The 24,588-nt window shown below is 42.4% G+C and overlaps 1 protein-coding gene across 7 annotated transcripts in view; it reads left to right on the forward strand.

The window, feature by feature from the left end:
* The window catches only part of LOC129713403 (2-oxoglutarate dehydrogenase complex component E1), a 64,743-nt gene that overhangs the window by 20,972 nt on the left and 19,183 nt on the right, over positions 1 to 24,588 (forward strand). For 2 of the 7 annotated variants that reach the window (XM_055662436.1, XM_055662437.1), the window contains exons 4-11: positions 3,426 to 3,528; positions 12,445 to 12,489; positions 17,875 to 17,990; positions 19,785 to 19,939; positions 20,837 to 20,983; positions 21,743 to 21,833; positions 22,440 to 22,619; positions 23,045 to 23,173. In XM_055662436.1, the coding sequence (XP_055518411.1) occupies positions 3,426 to 3,528; positions 12,445 to 12,489; positions 17,875 to 17,990; positions 19,785 to 19,939; positions 20,837 to 20,983; positions 21,743 to 21,833; positions 22,440 to 22,619; positions 23,045 to 23,173 (966 nt within the window). Of the gene's footprint in view, positions 1 to 3,212; positions 3,313 to 3,425; positions 3,529 to 12,444; positions 12,490 to 17,874; positions 17,991 to 19,784; positions 19,940 to 20,836; positions 20,984 to 21,742; positions 21,834 to 22,439; positions 22,620 to 23,044; positions 23,174 to 24,588 lie in introns of all 7 variants that reach the window. The other 5 variants (XM_055662438.1, XM_055662440.1, XM_055662439.1 and 2 more) reach the window with 5 other exon arrangements.

A 24,588-nucleotide genomic window follows, 5' to 3' on the forward strand; every position in this document is an offset into this window, starting at 1 on the left:
TGTGGGAGGAAACCAGAGCACCCGGAGGAAACGCTTGCTGTCACAGGGAGAACGTGCAAACTCCACACCGAGGCCAGGATCGAACCTGGGTGGCTGGTGCCGTGAGGCAGCAGCTCTATCACCTGTACCACTGTGTCCCCCAAGTTAGCTTTTAGCTTTTCATCTTTTTGAATAGATCTGGAACCTTGCATTTTGAGTCTGGACTTGAGCCAGGCATTGTAAATGGCTTGCATGGATTTATAAGTCTCCAGTTCCAACTCATGGGCAACCTGACCCAATTACTGGGCTAGAAATATTCTGTGGTGAGAATCATACATTAATTTGCCTCTGCTCTCCTGCATGTATATCTATAAAGAAGCTTACATTTTGTTACTGTTCTCCTCGACTTCCTTTTGCAGCAAGAATTGTAGAAGAGCATTGAAAGTTATTATATTCCCCATCTCACTCTGTCCAAGGACCTGGGGACCCAATTATTACAGTGCTTTGAACAGCACAGAAACAGGCCCTTCGGCCTGAGAGGGAGAAAAGCAAAGTTCCACATTAAGTTATTAAAGTTACACCCAGATCTAACAAAACCCTGTCTATGCAATTGTAGAGCCTGAAGTGTTGTCTAGAAAATAAATATTTTGTAGAGGTAAGAGTGTGAGCTTTTTTTAGATCTGGGTGTAACTTTAATAACTTAATGTGGAACTTTGCTTTTAAGGTATTGGAAATAAAAGTTGCTGTAAGCCTAGAGTCTTAACATTCGGCCCACAATGTTTGTGTGGAACATAATGCCAAGTTAAACTGATCTCCTTTGCCTGAATGTGATCCTCTCTCTATTCCTTCAACTTCCATGCGCCTATCTAAAAGCCTCTTAAACGCCACAATGGTATCTGCCTCCGCTGTGTTCCAGACCCCCACCACCCTCTGTCTATAAGAAAATAACTTGACCTGCACATTTCCTTTAAACTTTCTCCCTCTCATCATCAGCCTATGTCATCTAGTGTGGACATTTCCCCCCTGGGAATAAGGTTCAGACTGTCTACCCTGTCTATGCAATTGTAGAGCCTGAAGTGTTGTCTAGAAAATAAATATTTGGTAGAGGTAAGAGTGTGAGCTTTGGTTAGATCTGGGTGTAACTTTAATAACTTCATGTGGAACTTTGCTTTTAAGGTGTTGGAAATAAAAGTTGCTGTAAGCCTAGAGTCTTAACATTCCATCCGGAAGAGAAATATATTGTATCCAAATACATTAACAGGCTAAGATTCTGCAATTCAGAGTTCCATTGTGTGCTGATGATCTTGGAGCCCTGCCTATCAATTTAATAAAAAATCTCATTTGTCGGTCAAGAATATTTGTCAATAAATAAAAATATACTTCAAATTACATCTTTCTCACCAATGGGTGTCCTTTGTGGTACTATTGTAAAAGAACTGCTTGTGTTGTGCCTTGACTCTGCTTGTATGATTTTGAAACCAGATTGGGTTGGTTGCTTTAACATTGATGCTTTGAACATTGCCACCTTACACTTTCAGGTAACCTTTACAACCAGATCCAGGGTAAACACCATCTGTTGGAGTTTGTTTTACTTGCTGTTTTTTCCAGGCACCTCTCAATGAATAGTTTGCGTTCTCTTTGGAATCATGAAAGGGTCGATGCCACGAGATGTTCAGCTGAGCTGATGCTGCTACACTAGATTTCTCGCATGCACATGATATTTGACACATTTACTGCAGATAAAGACAATATTGAGATCCATTTGTTATGCTAATTTTATTTTATATTTGTGGTGGGTGTATGGAACGAGTTGCTGGAGCAGGTAGTTAAGGCAGGTACCATCGCAACGTTTAAGAAACATTTGGACTGGTACATAGGAACGGTTTAGAGGGATATGAGCCAAATGCAGGCTGGTGGGACTAGTGTAGATGGGCCATGTTAGTCGGCATGGGCAAGTTGGGCCGAAGGACCTGTTTCCATGCTGAATGCCTCTGACGCTATGATTTGATTATAATACTGGCCTGTAATGAAGTTGCTCTATTGCAGTAAAACTGTCCTCAGAGGAGCAACAGAGAGAGCAGGGTATCACAGCATTGAAACGGGTCATTCGGTCCAATTTGCCCACGGCGACCAAGATTCTCCTTCTACTCTAGTTCCACCTATCTGCTTTTGGCCTGAAATCTTTCTAAATCTTTCTTATCTGCAACGGGTCCAAAAAGGTCGATGAGGGCAGGGCTATAGATGTCAGGCCAGGTGGGCTGTCGAATGGTTGATGGAATTTAATATAGAGAATTGTGAGATGGTGCATTTTGGGATGTCTAACATGGGCAGGACCTACACAGAGAATGGTAGGGTTCTGTGGAGTGTTGTAGAAAAGAAGGATCTAGGATTTCAGGTGCATGGTTTCTGGAAAGTGGAGTCGCAGGTAGGTCGGGTGGTCAAAAAGGCTTTTGGCACATTGGCCTTCATCAGTCAGAATATTGAGTACAGAAGTTGGGAGGTAATATTGCAGTTGTATTATACATTGGTGAGACCGCATTTAGAATATTGTGTTCAGTTCTGGGCACCATGCTATAGAAAAGATGTTGTCAAGCTGGAAAGGGTACAGGGAAGGATGTTGCCAGGGCCAGAGGGTGTGAACTATTGGGAGAGGTTGAGTAGGCTGGGATTCTATTCCTTGGAGCGCAGGAGGATGAGGGGTGATCTTATAGAGGTGTATAAAAGCATGAGAGGCATAGATCGGGTAGATGCACAGAGTCTCTCGCCCAGAGTAGGTGAATCGAGGACCAGAGGACATAGGTTTAAGGTGAAAGGGAACCAATTTATTAGGAATCTGATGGATAACCTTTGTATGGAACAAGCTGCCAGAGGAGGTAGGAGGGATATGGTCCAAATGCGGGCAGGTGGGACTAGTGTAGCTGGGACATGTTGGCCGGTGTGGGCAGGTTGGACCAAAGGGCATGTTTCCACACTGTATCACATCTTGACTCTATATGCACCATCAGAAGAGAGTGCATGAGATGCACTACTATCCACAGCTTTTAGATTCAATCTATATAATTCACATTATACACGTTGTTTAAACTATAATTCTGTGTATTTCAGTGTAGAATTACAGAGGCTTGCAATCCAGTCTAAGTGATCTAATGAAGGTACTTGAAATGTGTAAGTACTATTGTCGTACCTCAGCAAAGCATATTTGTTCTTGAATATTCTTGTTCCTTAATTCACAGGTCAGGGGTCATCACATCACTAAGCTTGATCCACTTGGCATTAATATTGTAGATTTTGATGAGTCTCGTACTGCTTTTCCTGTTGGCACCTCCAACCTTGGTGAGATGTTTTAAAATTATGAATCTTTTTGAAAATATGTAAATTGTTCATTTTCCTCCCTTCCCCCTCTTCTCCGTTTTCTTCCCCTCCCTCTCCCCTTCCTCGTTTTCTAGATCCGAGGACATCATGTTGCACAGCTGGACCCTTTAGGAATTCTGGATGCGGACTTGGAAGCGTCCGTTCCAGCTAACCTAGCCACTTCCTCAAACGGACTTGGTGAGGGCTATCGAATGGATGGCATCCCTCTGTTTGAGCACCTCTGTCTAGTTTTTTTTTCACCCTAGAGTTTGGGCTTTCAGTTTTGAGCTGTGAAAGTTGCATGAAGCTCTGGACTCTCTCGTCACGTGTTCTGTAAGCTGGCTCTGATTCCAAAATGTTGACTTCTGCAGGCTGTACATTGAACAAAGGCAACGCCTAGGTGGGGCCCTGCAACAAAGTGCTTTGTCCAAACAATATCCCTGGCTTCCCATGACCTGTTTGCCCTCAAAAATATGCATATTGTTTGCCCCCCTCTTAGATGTAAATGATTCTCTTCTGCTGCACAATACTTCTGAACCTCATTCCAAGATCTGCTGCCTCTCTTGACTCACACTGGCACAATTAGCCATGATAATCAGCACTGGAGGAGATAATGAAGCCTCTTCATCTCTGCTGCAGTTGCATATGTGTTAACTTCCACAACATTTTTTGTTATTTGGTTTTGTATCAAATGCAAATTTAAATTTGACTCCAGTCTTTGCCGCACTGTTAAAGGTGCTGGGTTGTTACTAGAGTCCTGGCACGCCCACATAATATACTTCCGAAGCTTTCCTCCTGCTAGCTACTCTCAACCACTTTGGTGAATCTGAAGCATTTGGAACCAGGTGCAACTGAGTCTGTCACCAACATGGATGCATGTTCTTTCTTGCAGAGATTCCACATCACTTATTTCTGTTCCTGCTGCAACTTCCTTGACTAATTTGATACAACTACTTTCTTCTTTGGCCCTGTTTGATAGTGGGCAGAGCTAGTTTATGCTCTAATTTGCACAGTTTCTGAGACAGTGTCCTGCCTAGGTGATCTTGAATATGCCTGAAGTTAATGTTAGCTGTTATTGGCTGGTGTCACCTTGATTCTTTGTACAGGTGGAATCTCAAAAACGTCAAAGCAGCGTACAGAAATAACTTTCCAAACATTTCAAAATGTGGCTGTGGTAATGTTTTCCTTAACTTTCCTGTGGCACTCTTAATCCTGGAATGATTTCATTTTAATCCACATGTTAGTTTGAATCTGCGCACTAATCACTTAATGGCCATTAACTGTAGAGGTGAGATTATTTCTGCTGATTTTGCTTTCTCTCAATGTCAAACGAATGCTTTGTCGTGTAAACACATTGTTCAATTAGTTGCCATTGACACGCATCGAGAGGAACAGGTTGCTTTGTGTCCTTTATCTGCTTTAGGGACCTGGATACTATTATAAGGATTGGTTTGTTCAGTACTTTCAATTGCCCATTTCAATATTCTTTTAATCCTCCTGAACACAGGCCTGCTTCCTACCATAACCAAGGTCAACATCGTTGAAGAACGTGTTAACCATTAGCTGTTCTGTTGCTCAGAAATGAGTTGGGAAGATAGAAAAACTAGACACAATGCTGGAGTAACTCAGCGGGACAGGCAGCATCTCTGGAGAGAAGGAATGGGTAACGTTTCGGGTCAAGACTAGACTTCTTCAGACTAGTCAGGGAGAGGAAACTGGAGATGATGAAGAACAGTGAATGAAAGATATGCAAACAAAAAACGATGATAAAGGAAACAGGCCGTTGTGAGCCGTTTGTTGGTTGAAAACGAAAGGCTGGTGTGACTTGGGTGGGGGAGGGGATGGAGAGAGAGGGAATGCCGGGGTTATTTGAAGTTAGATACATCAATATTCACACCGCTGTGGTGTATGATGCCCAAGCCGCATATTAGATGCTGTTCCTCCAATTTGCATTTCGTCTCACTCTCACAATGGAGGAGACCAAGGACAGAAAGGTCTCGGATGGGGAATTAAAGTGTCCAGCAACCGGGAGATCAGGTAGGTCCAGGTGGACTGAGCAAAGGTGTTCATCGTAAACGATCGCCCAGGTGGATGGTGAAACGATAGTGACAATACATTGCTCAGCTGATCTTGTACGAACCGGGACCAAGTCTGCATTCTGCAACTCAAGCTGGAGGCCACTTTGACTTAATGTTCTTGATCAGCCCATTAAACAATGGACTTCCCTGGTCGGATATGCTGCAGTTGTGAGTACCACAGAGATGGTCTCTTTCCTACTGGTATCTAACCGTTACAGCCAAGCCAAACATGGTCGGTTGGAAGAGCAATTAGAGTGCAGCTTTACAAGTTCCAAGACGGCTCTAATGAACTGGTTAAAGAGCCTCATTGGCAGGGGTTAGGGAGAAGGCATACGGTGCCTGTAAAGCTGCAACGTGTACGAAAATCATTGTTCAGGCTCACATCCGATGCATAATACAAACAAATAAACAAGGAACTGCAGATGCTGGTTTATACAGAGTAACTCAACTGGTCAGGCAGCATCTCTGGAGATCATGGATTAGTGACGTTTCAGGTTGGGACCCTTCCTTAGATTGATATAGTGCCCCAACCCGAAACGCCACTTGTCCATGTTCACCACAGATGCTGCCTGACCCGCTGAGTTACTCCAGCACTTTGTGTCATCTTTTATTAACAAATAAACATTCTTAACCCTTCCTTTTTTTGTGATTTGTGGGGAAAACATTTATTTACTAAAGGTCAATAGGGACTCGCGTAATTCCAAAGTCCTAAAGTCCCTTTCCTTCATTTTGTGTTACCATTGACAAATCTTGATCTTAAGACTAGCCTCAGAAGTGAGGCTAGTGTTATACTCTACAGTGTTACACATTGTCATTTGGCCCTCTGCTCTTTTAAAGAGGCACCGTTAGTTTTCAGCCTTACTCTTTCCCCTTAGCCTAACATTTTTTCCAAGAATTTAATTACTGAATTTGCTTCACACTCTTAGGAAGTGCAGGTTGCCTGTCATCTTGAATATCCTCTGGAGTCTCTGGAAACTCTTTTCCATCATTGACTTCCACAGAATCGTTTGAGTTTTTTTAAAATGTTTCAGGGTATTCTGAAAGGGATATGAATGATGCTATATGAATAGCACTCTTTATAAAGCCCATATTTTGTTACCAGAGTCTTTGTCAATGACAATATCCCTGTATAGGACTGCCATTACAATCTGCAATGTACAAGTCCTGTACAATACTTTGGACATTTTGCTATATTTAGCAGGCTAATTGTTGCTGCTCTGGGGAGAATGATTCTGGTCATCCTTCAAGAAAGACATCCAGTTCCTTTTTCACAAGTCTCTACCAAACGAGTTAACTCTTAACTGCTTCCTCAGTTCAAGGTCATTTAGAGAAGGGCAATGAGTGCTGACATTGCCAACAACATCCACTTTCCATGAATTATTATTAATAACAATAATACCAAGTTCTCTGGTCTCTCTGTGTAAATTGAAGGCTTTTATTCTGATGTCATCTTAATAAATCTCTGCATTCTCTAGACGTCTTGAAGGCATTCGAAAAATGCAGTGACTGGATTTGGCTGTAGTACTTCAGCTAAGAACAAATCAGTGTTTTGTAAAACTTCCTTCTTTTTGTGCTTCCCCCCCCCCCCCCCCCCCCGTTTACAAAACTAAGGATCCTTTTTTAAAAAAAAAGCCGGATTCTTGAGCTATTCTGCCCCCTCAAATGTACACGTAATTCCACATCTCTCTTCTAGCATCCATTTTAAAGTTGTGTCACTTTGTTTATGTTGCACGTAGTCATTCTTTCCACAAAAAAGAGAATACTTTCATTTTAAATTTGGCACAGCAGGTCTGCTGACACCCGACACTGCATTTGAGATTCATGTAACCTGCATATTAGAAGCGATGCTCTGCACATCCATTATAGACACAAAAAGCTGGAGTCATGCAGCATCTCTGGAGAAAAGGAATGGGTGATGTTTCTGGTCGAGACCCTTCAGTTTAAAGAAGACCCTCGACCCTAAACGTCACCCGTTCCTTTTCTCCACTTTGCTGCCTGTCCCGCTGAGTTACTCCAGCTTTTTGTGTCTATCTTCGGTTTAAACAAGCATCTGCAGTTCCTCCCTACACATTTCGTCTGCATATCCATTGCAGGATCATTGACGTATTATGAAGGAAAACATTCACTTCTGGGGAACAACACTGCACCCTTCCAACTGGTCTGAAATAAAATCCTTTCACCAATGCCCTCTTAATGTAATTTAGTATTAACCTTCTAGCTGTCCTTTTAATCCTATGGGTTTCAAGACTGCTAGAAAGTCTATTTTATGGTAACCTTTGAAAATCCTTGTACAACAGTTATACCACCCTAGTTTCCTCTGTTACTTGATGAACTGTTTGCCGTTAACAATCTGTTCTTTCTTCCCCCCCCAGAATAATATTGCAATTTGTTTTTTAAATGGGAGTGTAAATTTTAAATGTCTTCAGTCCTTTGTCAACTTGAAGATTTTGATAAGAGCTCCTACAATTTTCATCCTTGCATTTCTCAGCAAACAAAAATATATTCAGTTAAACCCAGCAGACCTTAAACTTGAAGCATTGCAAACCATTTAATGGCCCCACTATTCCAATCTACTATCCCTCTCTTGCAGTAAATGTTAGCACCTTATATTAAAGATGTGCTCTAATTGATATGTAACACCTCAGATGTTCCCTGTTACAGTCACCCGTACACACAGTACACTCCCAAGCCCTAATCTTCCCAAGCTAATCTTGTACATTTTTGTCTTCATTTTGTTTTTCAGATCTCACTTGTACATTTTCAAATTTATCTTTGTTCTTGCGTTAATATATCTAACATATGCCAAAGTTCCTATCATTTTAAAATTATCTTATTTTATCCAAAGTGTTTTCAGTTTACGATAGTTAAAACTGCAGTTTTTGTACAAAGCAATGCAGATTATAATTTTTAAAATAAAATAATGTACATCGTTTCCTGGAAGGTCATTGCACACAGTACTAGAAATAATGGCCACAGCATTCAACTGAAACTTTTTGATCTTTGGAGATGATTCAATACTGTTTGTGATTATTAAGCAAAGAATCTTTTGCCAAAGGAGGAGAGATACTAAGCCTTGGTTTGCCTGGCCACCTGGCTAGTCTTTAAACCTCAAAATTGTTCCATGTCCTGTCCTGAATCAACAGCTCATTGGCTCTTAATCTGTTGCTGGCCCTGCTTTGTTTTGGCCTTTTCTTACCTCCACTTCCCTCCCCTTTCAGTTTGCAGAAGGATTCAGACCCCAAATGTCACCCACCCTTTTTCTCCAGAGATGCTGCCTGTCCCGCTAAATTACTCCAGCTTTTTGTCTGTCTGTCTGTCTGCGGTTTAAACCAGCATCTGCAGTTCCTCCCCGCACGCTTTGTGTCTATCTTCAGCTTATTGGCAATCCATCTTTCTGTCGTTTGTGGCATGCTCTCTTGTGTGAAATAGTTGGCAACTTTGCCTATATCCACATAATGACACCACTTCAAAGGTAACTCATTGTATATGGCACACTTTGAAATAGTTCACAGGTACCTGATAAGTGTGGTTGCTTAGTTGTATTGTTTCCAAGTTGAAACAGGAATGGAGTGATGATCAGTGTGAACTGTGCAGCCTTTCAGAGAGCAGAGGTGATGTGCTGTGGCAGTGGGCTGCTGTCCTTGTCCACGTATTTTACCGGGGAAGAACAATGGTGTGAGGGAACTGCCATGGGGGTAGAAGAGAACAATAGGAGGAGCTGGCGTGCTTTGTCGACACCGTGGGTGGCAGGCATTAGTATACATTGGGTACGCAAGCAAAGAATCGCCCTGTGCCTTGCCACATGTGACAATAAAGTATTCCGTTCCATTTGCAACTGCTGCTGCTGCATTTGCAGTAATGTTTTAACTGGATGTTGAGCCAGTCCTGTCCTTGTGGAGTTCAGGCACGTTCCAGGCCTGCTGCATGTCACAGTAGTAGACTGTGTCCTTGGCCTCCACTCCATTGGCAGTGTTTGTGTTTAGTCTTTTTTCAGATATCAGGGCAAAATAACACAATACATTAAAAAGTTGCTGAATAGACTAATTACAGAACACCAAATAATTTGTTTTTTTTTGCTTCTTGCAGCATTTGATAATGCTCTGGAATTTCTAGAAGAGCATATTTTGAAACAAAGGTACGCAAAAAAGCTGGAGAAACTCAGCGGGTGCAGCAGCATCTATGGAGCGAAGGAAATGGGCAACGTTTCGGGCCGAAACCCTGAAGGAAATAGGCAACGTTTCGGGCCGAAACCCTGAAGGAAATAGGCAACGTTTCGGGCCGAAACCCTGAAGGAAATAGGCAACGTTTCGGGCCGAAACCCTTCCGGGTTTCGGCCCAAAACGTTGCCTATTTCCTTCGCTCCATAGATGCTGCTGCACCCGCTGAGTTTCTCCAGCTTTTTTGTCCACCTTCGATTTTCCAGCATCTGCAGTTCCTTCTTAAATATTTTGAAACAAGCCTGTTTTGTTTTATTGCTTCCGTCTCTGAGGCTGTTGTCATCAGACAACCTCGATACAGCCTATTTTGTCGATCATCATGAATGGAATCAAGCTATTACAGCACCCGTAGAGACTGTTTGGTCCTTTACGTCTGTGTCAACTCTTTGAGTAGTCCAGGCAGTTCCCTCTTTCCTCTTCCCCCCTCAGTACAGCAGCACTTTATTTTAAAGTTTGGAGAGATGCAGCATGGAAACGGGCCCTTTGGTCCTTTAGTTCACACTAGCTCTAATGGTATCCCACTTTTTGCACACTAGGGATTATTAACCTGCAAACCCGCATGTCTTTGGGATGTGGGAGGAAACCAGAGCACCAGGAGGAAACCCTTGTTCAAACCCTATTTCAAATTTGTTCTTGAATTAATTTCTCCAACAACTTCTCCGATTCTATATTTTTTCTTTCATGATCCTGCAATCTCCCAAGTCTTCTGCAGGCCATGAAATATTTTGGAAGTGGACTCACTGATTGGGTTTTTGCGTAAATCTAGCATTGTTTAATACTTCTCAGTGTTTCTACTGTCAAGCATCCAAACTCTTTATTATCAAGAGGTCAATCATCTTGTGAATTTCACTTGTAGCTTGGGAGAACGACAGACATATTTTCCCTTCCTAAAAGGAGTTTTGTCCCATTTCTAGTTAAACGTGAGTGAGGAATTGCGCGTTTAGCTTAGAGTCGATGCATTCTACAGTTTTCATGCCCTTTACTGCAGCACAAGGGGAGAAATGGAAAGTCTTCTTGTTTCTCGTGGGTCCTGCTACAATTCACGTGGTTTCTGGCAGTGGACTGTACCTGTGGCAGCAGAGCCGATATTTGGCACATCTTTTTGGGTCTTGTTTCCCAGGCACGGGTAAATAACCAGCCCATTTTTTAATCACATCTTAAAACTATTCGGACTTCCGGAGTGGCATATCCATCACTTGGCCATTTATCGCCATCTTATTGCAAGAAGCTGCAATATTTGGCATTTATCAAATCTTGCTTCATTGCATTCACAATCTGGGGTAACTGTTTAGCTCCCTGACCCGTTACACTTTGAGTTCCTTCATGTGGACTCTCACAGATAGAATTCAATTAGTTTTTCTCTTTATTCATGAAATTAATTTTTTATGTACATAGGGGAAAAATAGCTTGTGGTGGAGGTTAAAGAATTGTTGAGTGGTGTTTGCCATCTGCCACACTAAATATGACTGCTTTATCTCACAGATTAGGATTGATTATAAATCAACCTGCTATTTAACAAATGCAACAATGACAAGCTGCACAGAGACTTCAGGTGGAAAGAAGCCTTTCTCTAATCTCAATCTGCTAAAGATTATTGCTATGGTAACCAGTGGGTTTGGTTAATATTTTTCCCTGTAACCTGGCCGAGCAGCTGATATTCCCACATCCTAGCTTCTATCTACATTTTTTTTTTTTTTTTAGCTTCACCTGGTTATAAAATGGATGGCAGTAAAGGTGGGATGTTCTATTCCTATTCTGTGGTTGGATTGGAGCTTTAAACCCCGATGCCTGACGTACTTGAGTGGAGGGGTTACTGTGAACCATGCTTTTTGGATGTTTAGAGGCTGATAATTTGGATACTAATCTGTGACTGTGCGAGTAGCAAACTCCGTTCTCATCCATGACGCACCAAAACCTGTGCCCTAGAACATTGTCGTGTGTTACAACGCATGATCCATTTCTTCAAAATCGCTTTCATTTCATTTCATTCTATTTTATGCTGCATTATTAATGCTGTTTGATGCAGTTGAGACCCAAACAGTGATCAGCATCTGAATCTATTCTGAAAGTATATATTTAAAAAACTGTGTAATTAATGATGTTTAGAAATTGTAATTGTTAAAATTCCAATTTCTTTTTCCAATGTCAGTGAATGTGATCATCCATTAATAGAGTAGGAATCATTTGCATTTTCCATGACGTACATTTGACCAACCCACAGGATGGTGGATGTTTCTGAAGGATCAGTTGAAACTATGCCAATGCTAAGATTGAAATCAAACTCCTTGAGATCTGGGCATTTTTAAGTTGCTAAATTTGATACGTTTTAAAAAAAAAATGTAATTCAATTTTCTTAAGCATTGTGGGCTTACAATTAAAAGCATTATTCTATAATAATTTGGTCTTGAACTCAAAAGCTTGATATAGCGAGCCCAATTTGCCAACTGAATCATTATTACCATGTTCCCAAAGTAGATTAAACAAGGCAATGCATACAGGTCGCTAAATATGTGCTCTTTGCCTTGAGAGCCATTCCCCTTACATTTCCAAAATGAATGATCAGAGTTGCCAACCCCCGAATACCCCTAAAGTTATTTTACTTTTATTTTAGTATTTTGCTGTTGATCCTTTGGTGTGTTTACATTGCATCAGCAATCATGAAATCGCAACTAATTACATTTGTCTTGCCAAAGGCTTAATTGCAATTATTCAAATAATCTTTGATCTTTTGCTTGTGACACTTTCTTATACTGTTTCTTTTAAACTAACTGTTTTGCTCGCTGTTCTGTTTTGTCTGTTTCTTGCAATCCTACCCATAGACATCGCAGTCTGCAAGGAGCGTCTGAAAAAGTTGACGGTAGGAGGTAGGCAGATGCTGGTGGTCTCGATCTTCAGCCAGTTATACTTTTGTTTTTCAGCTTTCTAAATCTTTTTTTTTGAGTAAGACTTGTGTTGTGCGGTGGGAGGGCAGTAGTTGTGTTCAAAATCATTTGTAGTTTCCCGGGATCTGTTGATCTAAATGTACATAAATCTGATTTCAAAATCATTGATGTCATGTTAAGGTTGGAGGCTTTTGGTAACTTGTTAACCTCTGCCAGGAATTTGCTTGGGTTGGGTGGGGGAGGGGAATGAGCTGCATTTTCTTAAAAAAACTAATTTGCTCTTTTATGTTAAATAGAGACAAAGTCACTGTAAAAAAAGATTGATCTAAATACTCAAAATACACAAACTAAAAGGGAAAAACAATCTGTAGGAGCATTTGTCATTCTTACTCCCAACAAATCTTTGTGTACATGGTACAGCTGTTTCTTCAGGACCCTGTACACTTGTACTCAAATCCTTCTCGTAAATAAAGACCAACTTACAATTGTCGTATAAAGATACCCAGGTCTTTCTGAGCACCCTTGAACCTTGCCATTTAAAATACACTCGGCTATTATAAATGTTGTCTCCCAAAGTAGATGACTGCCTGCATTGTATCTTTGTATCCCTTCTTCCATGTCCTCACCCACTCATTAAACCAGTCCATATCCCCATGAACCATATCGACATGCTTCCCGCCACCTATCCTGGCACTCAGCTTTTTTATCAGATAACTTGCACTCCTTGCATTTAGTTTCCTCGTCCAATTTGATGATCTGGATTATTCGCATCTCATGCCCCAACACTGATTCTTGCCAGTCATCTTCCCAAGCTGAAAAAGACATTTGTCAGTTACCCAATTCTCAGTCCTGTCCATGGCCTCTAAATTGGATTAATGGCATCTTGCCTGGTACCTGAAAGTCCAAATATATCACAGCCACTGATTTCCTCCTCCTCTATAGTGCTAGCTACAACCTCAAAGATTTGTTGAACATGATTCTCTTTCATAAATCCATACCCGACCCTGTTATTATTTTCAATGTGTCTGGGGAACCATGTCCTTAATGAACTGGAGCTGAAAACATCACCCCTTCCTTCTCTCCAGAGAAGCTGCCTGTCCTGCTGAGTTACTCCAGCATGTTGTGTCTATCTTGAGCATTGCTGATATTGGGTGAATTAGTCCATATTCTCTCTTCTTTTTCTTTCCTTAAATTAGGTTACACCTGCTCCCCAGGTATGGGAACCATCCAAGAATTAGTACAATGTTTGCAAGATAACAACCACTAACACCACAATAACTTTCACCATGTGCGCTGCATGTCATCAGGCCCTGGGGATTTTATTTTCTCCACTTCCATGAAGTTCTCCAATCGTTTGTCATCTAATGTGAACTCACCATTTATCCCACACTCATAGTTTTCCACTAACTCCAAGAGGTTCACTGAATCTTTTTCATAACAGCAAACACTCAAAAGTATTTAATTGCCCACTCCCTAATATAATTTCTGCTGCCTCAAAAGTGTTGGAATACACCTTGAATTCTCCAATTAAACAAATTACAATGTGGCTGAGAAATTGTGGCTGTGCCTCCTGAAATCTTTCGGAAATGATGATGACCACCCTCCTGTGAAAATTGGATATGTTTGATCATGTAACGAGAGCACCTTGATAAGCATAGCGTGCCATGCAAGGCTGTACACCAGAGATGGAGAATAATGTGCGCATGGTGTAACACTAATTAACAATTGCTATCAACGCAATTTGCAGTGAAGACTATAAACAGGCATATACTATACTTCAAATACTTCTTTCTCTCTCAGCTCCCAAGTGGTCATTTGGTTATCTGTTTCCATAACTTTCATAATACTTTAGTTTGGGGATTTGCTTAAGTTCTGTGTTTTTTAAAGCTCCAAAGAACACCAATCAAACAGTACAGTGGCTGGCAAAAAGTGGGCAAATTCTCATCCGTATCATGACATCTCTGACTTGCAATCAATTACATTATGTTTTGTTAATTAAATTCTTCCATTTGACATTAGTTTATTGAAAATTCATTGAGATGATAAATGTATAGTACAAATTATTGTTTGTAACCAAATATCAGAAGTGTAAGCACTGAGTTAGATTAGATGGAGTGGAAAGACAAACTTGTTGTCAGAACATTATATTATTTGCAGAAGTGTCTCGATACAATTTTCCATAACATGCCTATGAAATGCCTCGACAATTGTAAATATGCTGAGTCCAGCACTTTACGTGGAGGGAGTGTAACATGATGGCCCTTTTGAGTTTGATTCCAAGAATATGTTTTCCAAAGCAAATAGTTTTCCATTCCCCAAAAAGGTGTTCATTTTTGCTCAGAGGCAGTGGTGAAATCCCTTCAAATAGCCTGTGATTTGTTGCATCTGTTTATTTCTGATGTATTGATGTTAATCCCGAGTCAGTAAGATTGTTTCATCAAGTTCGGTTTCTCTGCCCATCAACTTATGAAACAACTATCTTCCGCCTTTTAAATCCCACATTTTCTTGCAAACCCTGTTGATCTGATTTGGAATCCCAACATATGCTGATTAAGAAATGTATTTCTGGTTAACTGCAAGGATTGCAAGGAGGCTGTTTGGCCCATCAAACCTATGCTGGCTATCAGAGTTATCTCATCAGTCCCAATCCCCCATTGACCAATTCTCTCTCACGTACCCATCACCTTTACACTAGCTCCTCCACCACCCACTTACATTAGGGCTATTTCACAGTCCCCAATTAACTTGTCAGCCAATATGTCTTTGGGCAGTGGGAGGAAACTGGCATACCCAAGAGAAACCCATAGGGTCACAAGGGGAAAGGATACCAGCTCATAAACAGCACCTGAGGTCAGGAACAAACATGGGGCATGAGAAACGGGTCTGGAAATCAAATCCCTGGTTCTGAGAATCTGACAAAAGCAGCAAATGCTGGCCACACTCATCAGTGTCATCGATACTATTTTAGGTCAAGGACCCTTGGAAGGGACTTAGACCTGAAACATTAACTTTGCTCTTTCCCCATGGGCTGGTTGGCCTGCTGCGTTTTCAGCATTTTGTTTTTGCTTTAACTTAAGGCAAAGACCTGATTGGCATTCACGTGACATGATATATATTCTCCCAGGACTTGATCTTTTCTGACATTTTAAATAATTTGTCTTGCCACTAAGCTGGGGACTTTACTCACTGTGGCCCATCATTCAATCCTTTCCTGGGATGTACAAGTGGCAACCTCCCTTTATTTGGTTTATTCTGTTTAAAATGATATATTTTTTGACATTGAGTGTTGTGCAAATTTCAGTACATGATAAAAAATAACTGGGCAGCTCTGGCAACAGCTCGATAGATTTATAAACATTTGTTTCCAATGTGAAGTGTGTCAGGACAAGGCCCAAGATATCTGCTTCTCCATAATGTTAATATATATATACATATTGCAACTTTAATCCCAAGTCTGCACACGGCATGTTTCCCGTGACTATGGTCACTTTCACCAGGATTATCACAAAGGCTCAGATTCAAATCCACACCATTCTTCTCTAAGATCTGGATTAGTGTTTGAAAATGCAATGAGGTTCGTGGCTGTTATTGACAGTCATTCTAACTGAAATCGGAATATCACACAACGATTGAGGATCTAACATAGAATCATACTGCTCAGAAACAGGCCCTTCAGCCCAGCTTGCCCATGCCAACCAGGATGCCCCATCTAAGCTAGTCTCCTTTCGCCCATATCCCTCTTAACCTTTCATATCCACCTTAACTGTCCAAATGACTTTTAAATGTTATTGTACCTGTCTCAACGACTTCTGGCAGCTCATTCCATATGCCCACCCCCACTGTGTGAGAATGTTGGCCCTCATGTTTGAATCGAATCTTTCCCCCTTCGTCTTAAACTCATATCCTCTAGTTCTTAGGCAGACACAAAATGCTGGAGCAACTTAAACTCAGCGGGTGAGGCAGCATCTCTGGAGAGAGGGAATGGGCGACGTTTCGGGTTGAGACCCTTCTTCAGACTGATGTCGGGAGCGGGCAGGACAAATATATAATGTAGGTGGAGACAGTAATACTAGTGGGAGAACTGGGGAGGGGATGGAGAGGGAAAGCAAGGGCTATCTGAAGTTAGAGAAGTCAATGTTCATACCACTGGGGTGTAAACTACCCAAGCTAAATATGAGGTGCTGCTCCTCCAATTTGCCCTGGGCCTCACTCTGACAATGGAGGAGGCCCAAGACAGAAAGGTCAGATTGGGAATGGGAGGGGGAGTTAAAGTGCTGAGCCACCGGGAGATCAGATAGTTCAGGCGGACTGATCAAAGGTGTTCCGTTCTTGATTGTCCAAACCTGGGGGAAAAAGACAGTACATTCACCTGTTTATGTCACAGAAGTTACACTAGTTTATCTGACTAAGTCAGTGGAGCAAAACTCAATGACCTGACCTGCCCATCATGTTTGGTGTTTCTCTTTGGTGGCCGGCCATAAGAGAGTGCAGTGCTCAACACAGTCCTGAAGCTGAGAAGCATGGTAGTGCAGCGTTACACTGCTTGACATCCGGCTTTTGTAATGTATCTGGACATTGCTCAGTCTGTATGTTCACAGGGTTTGTCGTTTTTGAAAGACCCCTTCAATTAAATTTGGATGCAGAGTGTGTGTGTAAAAAAAAAAACATGTAATCAATTGTCACCGTCATGTTCTGTCTAGAAAGATTTTGTTAAGTTTAAGAGGACAGAAGTATCTGTGTTCCAGTCTGAATTTTACCAAGTTACTGCACTAATCTCTCGGTGCATGTGCTTGCTTGGGCATTCACCATTGAGTGAGGAGAGCTTGTGGTGTGTTACCCTGTGCATGCCTGGTGTATAAGTCTGTGGTTTACCTATTGTGTCTGTTGATGGTATACATACATGTGTGGTAGATAGTATTGAATACTAAAAAATAACTTCTTATTCTTGTTTATCCCTTCTCACTTTCCTTTCCTTGTCTCTAATTGTGTACACTAATGTATCTTTCTCGATGGTGCTTCCTCTTTTTCTGTTTAATATCTACAAATTAAATGTCCTCATCCTTCATGAATGCATCTTTTCATCGCCTTCCACCTGTTTCACCATGTACCTGCGTACATGACACATTCTAACTTTGATGCCTTCCGCTATTGCTTGTGTTTGCAATATTTCTATTGCGCTTTTCATTTTCTCTGTAACATCTTTTGTTATTGACCTGCACTGCATGCTTTTTACGCTGCTCTTCTGCACCCCCTCCGTGTTCATTTCTTACTTCCAACTCCTGGACTGTGTTTGCCGTCGCTTTCTCTCCACGCTGCCCTTTTCCTCTCTGCGTCCTCGTGTCATGTCTCATGGACAAAATTGTGCAGCATTTTATGGCCTAGATGAGTCTGATCTCGACAAAGTCTTCCACTTGCCCACGACTACCTTCATCGGAGGCAACGAAACTGCCCTTCCACTTCGGGAGATTATCCAGCGAATGGAGGTACGTGATCAAACTTAAACAGCAGCTTTTTTTGTTTGCTTTCCTTCTGGTTGTATGTAGAAAGTTCATTAGTATTTATATGTTGCAGGATGTTTTATTTATAAAGGAAACCTGCGGTGTGAGCCAGTGCAGAGAAATGGCTTGAAGGTAGACACAAAATGCTAGAGTAACTCAGCGGGACAAGCAGCATCCCTGGAGAGAAGGAAAGGGTGACGTGACATTTCAGTCTGAAGAAGGGTCTCGACCTGAAACGTCATCCATTCCTTCTCTCCAGAGATGCTGCCTGTCTCGCTGAATTACTCCAGCTTTTTGTGACTACCTCCGATTAAACCAGCATCTGCAGTTCTACACATTGCTTTCTGTAAATCAAAGACCCACAGCAGGCCCTCTGTGTCGCGTGGCTTTTTGGCATCAGCAGGTTTCCTTGCATCAGAGCTGGATATAATACTGAGGTCATTGGCATTTCCACAGTAATAGTGCCCATTTCATTCACAGCCAAGAAAAGTACTAAATGCCTCAAAATAGCAGCCTTCACTTAGTCATGCCAAGTATAGCTTTGTTTTTTTTCCTTTAAGGACATAGAGCCTAAATAGGCACTTGGCTGACTTTTTGTGCACCTTATCACATATCTACCTTGTTCCCTAGCAACAAAACGACATCTGTCCATTTTTTTATTTTTCTTAAACCCTTGCTTTTGACAAAATCTCCACTACCATCCAACCTGCTTCATGCAGGCTCTCCTATAGATTATAGGAGGCCATTCGGCCCTCTGAGCCTGCTCTATCATTTAGTATGACCATGGCAGACCATACAAATCCAGTGCCTCCCCAGATTACTTGCTCTCTTTAGCCACAAGACCTCTACCTTGTTCCTTATTGAATAGATTTATTATTTTGCCTTCTGCTGTAGAGAACTGCAAATGTCCTAATTGGCATATGCTTTATCTTTGGGTTGCAATCTTTAATTCTGGATTTTCCCATCTTGATTGTTGATTCAAGTCTGCGGAGTTCTGTCAAGACTTTATAAATGATTTGTTCCACGCTTCTGCCCTTCACGGTGCTTTGGAAGCTCCCTTAATCTTGTCTGCCAGTGTTTTCTTTGTCTTTCCCCTTCTGATTCCCCTATCATCCTATATTTTGTATTTCTATAGAAATATCCTATATATATTTGCTGTTTTAGTTCTCTGTGCCTGCTGTGTGCTTCCTTTTTATAATGTACCCCTCCCAACATCCCTCGATGTTCAGAGTTCCTTTTCCTCATATGGCTACAAATCGGCCTTGAGTTCTCACTCTCATTTCTTTGAATAGTTGTTGCACATTGGATGTAGTCCTGCCTGTAAGCTGCTCGTCCCAATCTAATTTAAACGTCTCGTGTTATTGGAATCGACAAGTGAGAGAGAAAGATCATCGGAAAGAAGTAAAGCAGTGGTTCCCAACCTTGTTTAGCTCATTGCCCCCTTGGGCTCTTTAATTTTTCTGTGCCCCCCCCCCCCCCCCTGACATTATTAGCGGAAAAAAGTGGCCCCCTTCATTGAACCTGTGGCCCCCTAAATCCAAAAATTTTTCTGTGGCCCCCCCTGAAATTTGCCATGGTCCCTTTGGGGCTATATGGCCCCTGGTTGGGAATCACTTAAGTAGAGGAATGATTATAGATTCCACATGTATTGGATGTTCCAGAGAAACATGAAATAAGATAAGCGTGATCAGGGTTTGATTCTCAGATATCCGTCTACAGTCAGATTGCATGTTTTCCTCCATTGCTACACAAAGTACATGGTCTCTTGTTTTGCCACAGATGTCTTACTGCCAACACATTGGAGTCGAGTTCATGTTTATCAATGACCTGGAGCAGTGCCAGTGGATTCGGCAAAAGTTTGAGACGCCACGTGCCATGCAGTTCAATAACGAAGAGAAGCGCACCCTCTTGGCCAGGCTGATCCGCTCCACCAGGTACGCCACCTCCCCCCCCACCCTCCCCCACCAGGTACGCCCCCCCTCTCTCACCATACACCCCCCCTCCCCCACCAGGTACACCACCCCCCCCACCAGGTACACCCCCCCTCCCCCACCAGATACACCCCCCCCCCCCCACCAGATACACCCCCCCTCCCCCACCAGGTACACCCCCCCTCCCCCACCCCATACACCCCCCCCCCCCCCACCAGATACACCCCCCCCTCCCCCCCCCCCCCCCCCCCACCCCCCCCCTCCCCCACCAGGTACACCCCCCCCTCCCCCACCTACCCCCCCCTCCCCCACCCAGACCCCCCCTCCCCCACCAGATACACCCCCCCCCCCCCACCAGCTACCCCCCCTCCCCCACCAGGTACCCCCCCCCCCCCCCAGGTACACCCCCCCCCCCACCAGGTACACCCCCCCCTCCCCCACCAGGTACACCCCCCCCCCCCCCACCAGGTACACCCCCCCTCCCCCACCAGGTACGTCCCACCCTCCCCCACCAGGTACACCCCCCCCCCCCCAACAATCATCGTCAACTAGAAACACTAACACTTGTACATTCTTAAAGACGTTTCAGCCAATGAAGTGAGGGCCTGTGGCCGTGCTGTATCACTAAAGTCTAATGTAAAGTAATCTTGTAGGGTTACTGGGTGGAGGTTAATTAACAATCTTTCTGGAATTGTCTTTATCATCTGTAAAATAGGTCCTTAACTCTGAAATTATTGTTAAATTGGTTAAATTGTTGGGATTAGTTGGATCATTACTACAGACTAATTCCAGGTGTTTTTTTTAGCAAGGATTTGCCTGGCTTTAACTTAGTGGGTGGGTGTTGTCTCTTTGACAAATAGTTGTGCCTTATTGTCGGACGTTGACTGATTTCTCTCAAAGGTTTGAGGAGTTTCTGCAGAGGAAGTGGTCATCTGAGAAGCGCTTTGGTTTGGAAGGTTGTGAGGTATTGATCCCAGCACTGAAGACCATCATTGACAAGTCCAGTGAAAATGGTGTTGAGAATGTCATCATGGGCATGCCACACAGGTAATGCAAATGCATGTCAACCTAAACTAAACCTCCATTATTGAACACAGAAAGAACTGATAAAAAATGGTTGTCAAAAAGTGGCTAAATCTAATAGATTTTAAATGACTATCACTTTTTCTTTGGGGTGTGGGGGGGAGGTCATGCATAAGAGGTATTTGTGTTAAAATGAATACTTTTCCCTGCTTGTACCTGAGCTTGGGCAGATTGTTAAAATGATACGATGATCTCTGACAGCACAGTGGCGCAGCGGTAGAGATCCAGGTTCAATCCTGACCACGGGTGCTGTCTGTACGGAGTTTGTACGTTCTCCCCGTGACCACTTGGGTTTTCTCCAGGGGGCTCCAGTTTCCTCCCACATTCCATATATATACCGGTTTGTAGGCTAATTGGCTTTGGTAAAAAAAAATGTGATTTGTCCCTCATATGTGTAGGATAGTGTTAGTGTACGGGATCGCGCTGGACTTGGTGGGCTGAAGGGCCTGCTTTCGAGTTGTATCTCAAAAACTAAAGGAATTCCATTAAAAAAAAAAAAAAGTTGTTTGCTGTAAAGCCAAATATTGTACACAGAATGAAGCTAGTCAATATTGTGCAAAATCTTAGTTGGGCATGCGTGTTTCATTATGGACCTTAGATCTTCACCCGAGATTCTTGGTGTATGTCACAAGGATCTTGAGTTGAACACCAACCATCTGAATGTTGTTTGCTTCTTTACTGAGGACGGTGGCCAATTGGTTTAAACTTGTTTCCATCCCATAGAGGCCGTCTGAATGTGTTGGCCAATGTTATCAGGAAAGAATTGGAGCAGATCTTCTGTCAGTTTGACTCTAAATTGGAAGCTGCTGATGAGGTGAGTGTTGTGGGCACAGCATTTGGTGCAGTACTTGTTTTTAACTGATCACGGTGGTGCAGCGGTAGAATGCTACCTTACAGCCAATGCAGCGCCGGAGACCCGGGTTCGATCCCGACTACGGGCGCTGTCTGTACGGAGTTTGTACCTTATCCCCGTGACCTGCGTGGGTTTTCTCCGAGATCTTCAGTTTCCTCCCACACTCCAAAGACGTGCAGGTTTGTAGGTTAATTGGCTTGACTTAATTGTAAAAATTGTCCCTAGTGTGTAGGCTAGTGTTAATGTGCGGGGATCGCTGGTCAGCACGGACCCGGTGGGCCGAAGGGCCTGTTTCCGCGCTGTACCTCTAAACTAAAGTATAAGATTAATCCTTTCCTAGTGCCATTGTTACTTCTTAGCAAAGATATTGGTCACCTTTACACGTTCTGTAAAGGCCACCTGTGTGCACAGCCAGCTGTCTCCATGAATTTGTGAGATTGTCACAGGACCATGGAAACAAATTAATGAACCGTCTGTTGAGCTAAATGTCGATGATATTGGCTTTTCCCCCTAAAACTGTATGTTGCCAGTGTATGATGTGCATCTTCTGGTGTTGTGTATGTGCAGGGGACTGGTGATGTGAAGTACCATTTGGGTATGTACCACCGGAGGATCAACCGTGTATCAAACAAAAACATAACTCTCTCCCTCATGGCCAACCCGTCCCATCTGGAGGCTGTGGATCCTGTGGTTCAAGGAAAGACCAAAGCAGAACAGTTTTACCTCAGTGACACAGAAGGAAAGCAGGTAAAACTTAGAACTACCAGCTCCTATGTCAATTACATGTCTGTCCTTTTGTGGGGGGATTTCGCACAGAGAGGACACGGAGGGGGAGCAGGGTTTCTTCCCAGCTGTTATCTGGCAACTGAACCATCCTGTCACCAACTGGAGAGTGGTCCTGACCCACCATCTACTTCACTGGAGAACTATCTTTACTGGACTTTATCTTACACTAAATATTAAACCATCTATACTGTATCTGTAAGGGTTGTAATCATGTATGATCTTTCTGCTGACTGTATAGCACACAACAAGAAGCTGTTCACTGTACCTCGTTACATGTGACAGTAATAAACTAAACTAAAATGTGCTGGAAGAAATCTAAACTGTTATCTATTCGTTGAGAACCAAGTGTGGGCAGGTTAGATGTTGACTTTGTGTCTTTGTTCCAGGTGATGTCAATTCTCCTGCACGGTGATGCAGCATTTGCAGGCCAGGGAATTGTCTATGAAACCTTCCACTTGAGTGACCTTCCGTCCTATACCACCCACGGAACCATTCATGTGGTGGTAAACAACCAGGTACGTACGTGTTGGCTGATTGTCAAACTGTCTCCCAGTGGAGGTGGAAAGGAAGAACTTTGTTTATAGCGACAAGTCCATGTAGAATGAGGCTGTTTGGTGGAACAGAGGTAGGTTGTGCCACATGAACCTGGCTCTTATTTGGAAGTGGCGACTGGAATGTCTATGGACTTGGCCTAACTCGCAAGTCTAACTTTGCAAGAGATAGGCTCATGGAAAGGAAAGTTCTTGATTTGGATAGGGTAAAATAATTACGCGTTGTTAGTAGGCATTCAAATTGGCAAGATATGATCTTTGTTGCAACTGTTCACTGTATTTACAAATGACTCGCATGAAGAGCAACGTATCCATATTTTCCATGGGCATGCAAATTGCATGAAACCTTGCCCAGAATTTACTTGATCAATAGTAATTCCTGCAAATACAAAGATCTGGTGATCTCTGCACCAAAACCTTTCCTTTTACTTTGCACACTTCCCTCAAGTATCGGTTTAAAGGAGCACTCTGTGTCTGACCGTTGCAATGTCCTCAAGCCGCTTATTTAGTTATAAATGACTTTTTAAATAGTATGCAATGTGCTAAGTTGAAATAAAAACATTTGGTTAAAGAAGCGTACTGGAATGGTTAACAAGATTGTGTCAGTTCAAGTCGTTTTGACTTTGTTACAGTGGAAAAGGTCACAAATTAATCATCACTCTGTTCCCTCCAGTCATTGTAGGGTGGGTGCTGCTTGTAAACCAGGGCTGATTCAGCTCTGACAACCTGGTGCAACTTCTTATCTTGATCATCTATGCATTGCTATTGGATAGTCACCATGTACTTTCCAAACAATACAAGCGTAAAACTTATAAATTACAACATAAAATACTAATAGATTCAATGAAACTTGCAAATGAATTTCAATGCAGCAGCTATTTGGTATTCCTTGGATCCTAGCATGATAGAACAGGACACCTCTAAATGGCAAACGGCCAGAAACCGAGGAGGTGCAAAGGAATCTGTCCCAACTACATTGATTGCCAAAATGTCACAGATGGGATTAGCAAATCAAGAAGTAGAGAGAAAGGCTAGCGTCTATAAAAATATATAAATGTTGATATCATGGATTAAAAGTTCTTCTGCACCTGGACAAAGCTCTAGGCATGTTTAAATTATAATGTTTATAATGTTTTATTTTTAATTGTCTACTGTATATCCTTATGAGCAAAGCATCAAGGAAAATTCCTTGTACGCATACAAACTTGCCTAATAAAATGTATTCATTTCAATTCAATCTAAGATTGGCTGACCTTTGACAACCAAGGGATGGATGAAGTTGGGAAGGGTGGCTATGTCAAGTTAGTTAGCCATGGTCTCATTACTAAAACTCATTCATGTATCTATGTACCCTACATCTGCTCCTGTGTTTAAAGCAT

Source organism: Leucoraja erinacea, chromosome 35 (assembly GCF_028641065.1).
Source record: "Leucoraja erinacea ecotype New England chromosome 35, Leri_hhj_1, whole genome shotgun sequence".
NCBI lineage: Eukaryota > Metazoa > Chordata > Chondrichthyes > Rajiformes > Rajidae > Leucoraja > Leucoraja erinaceus.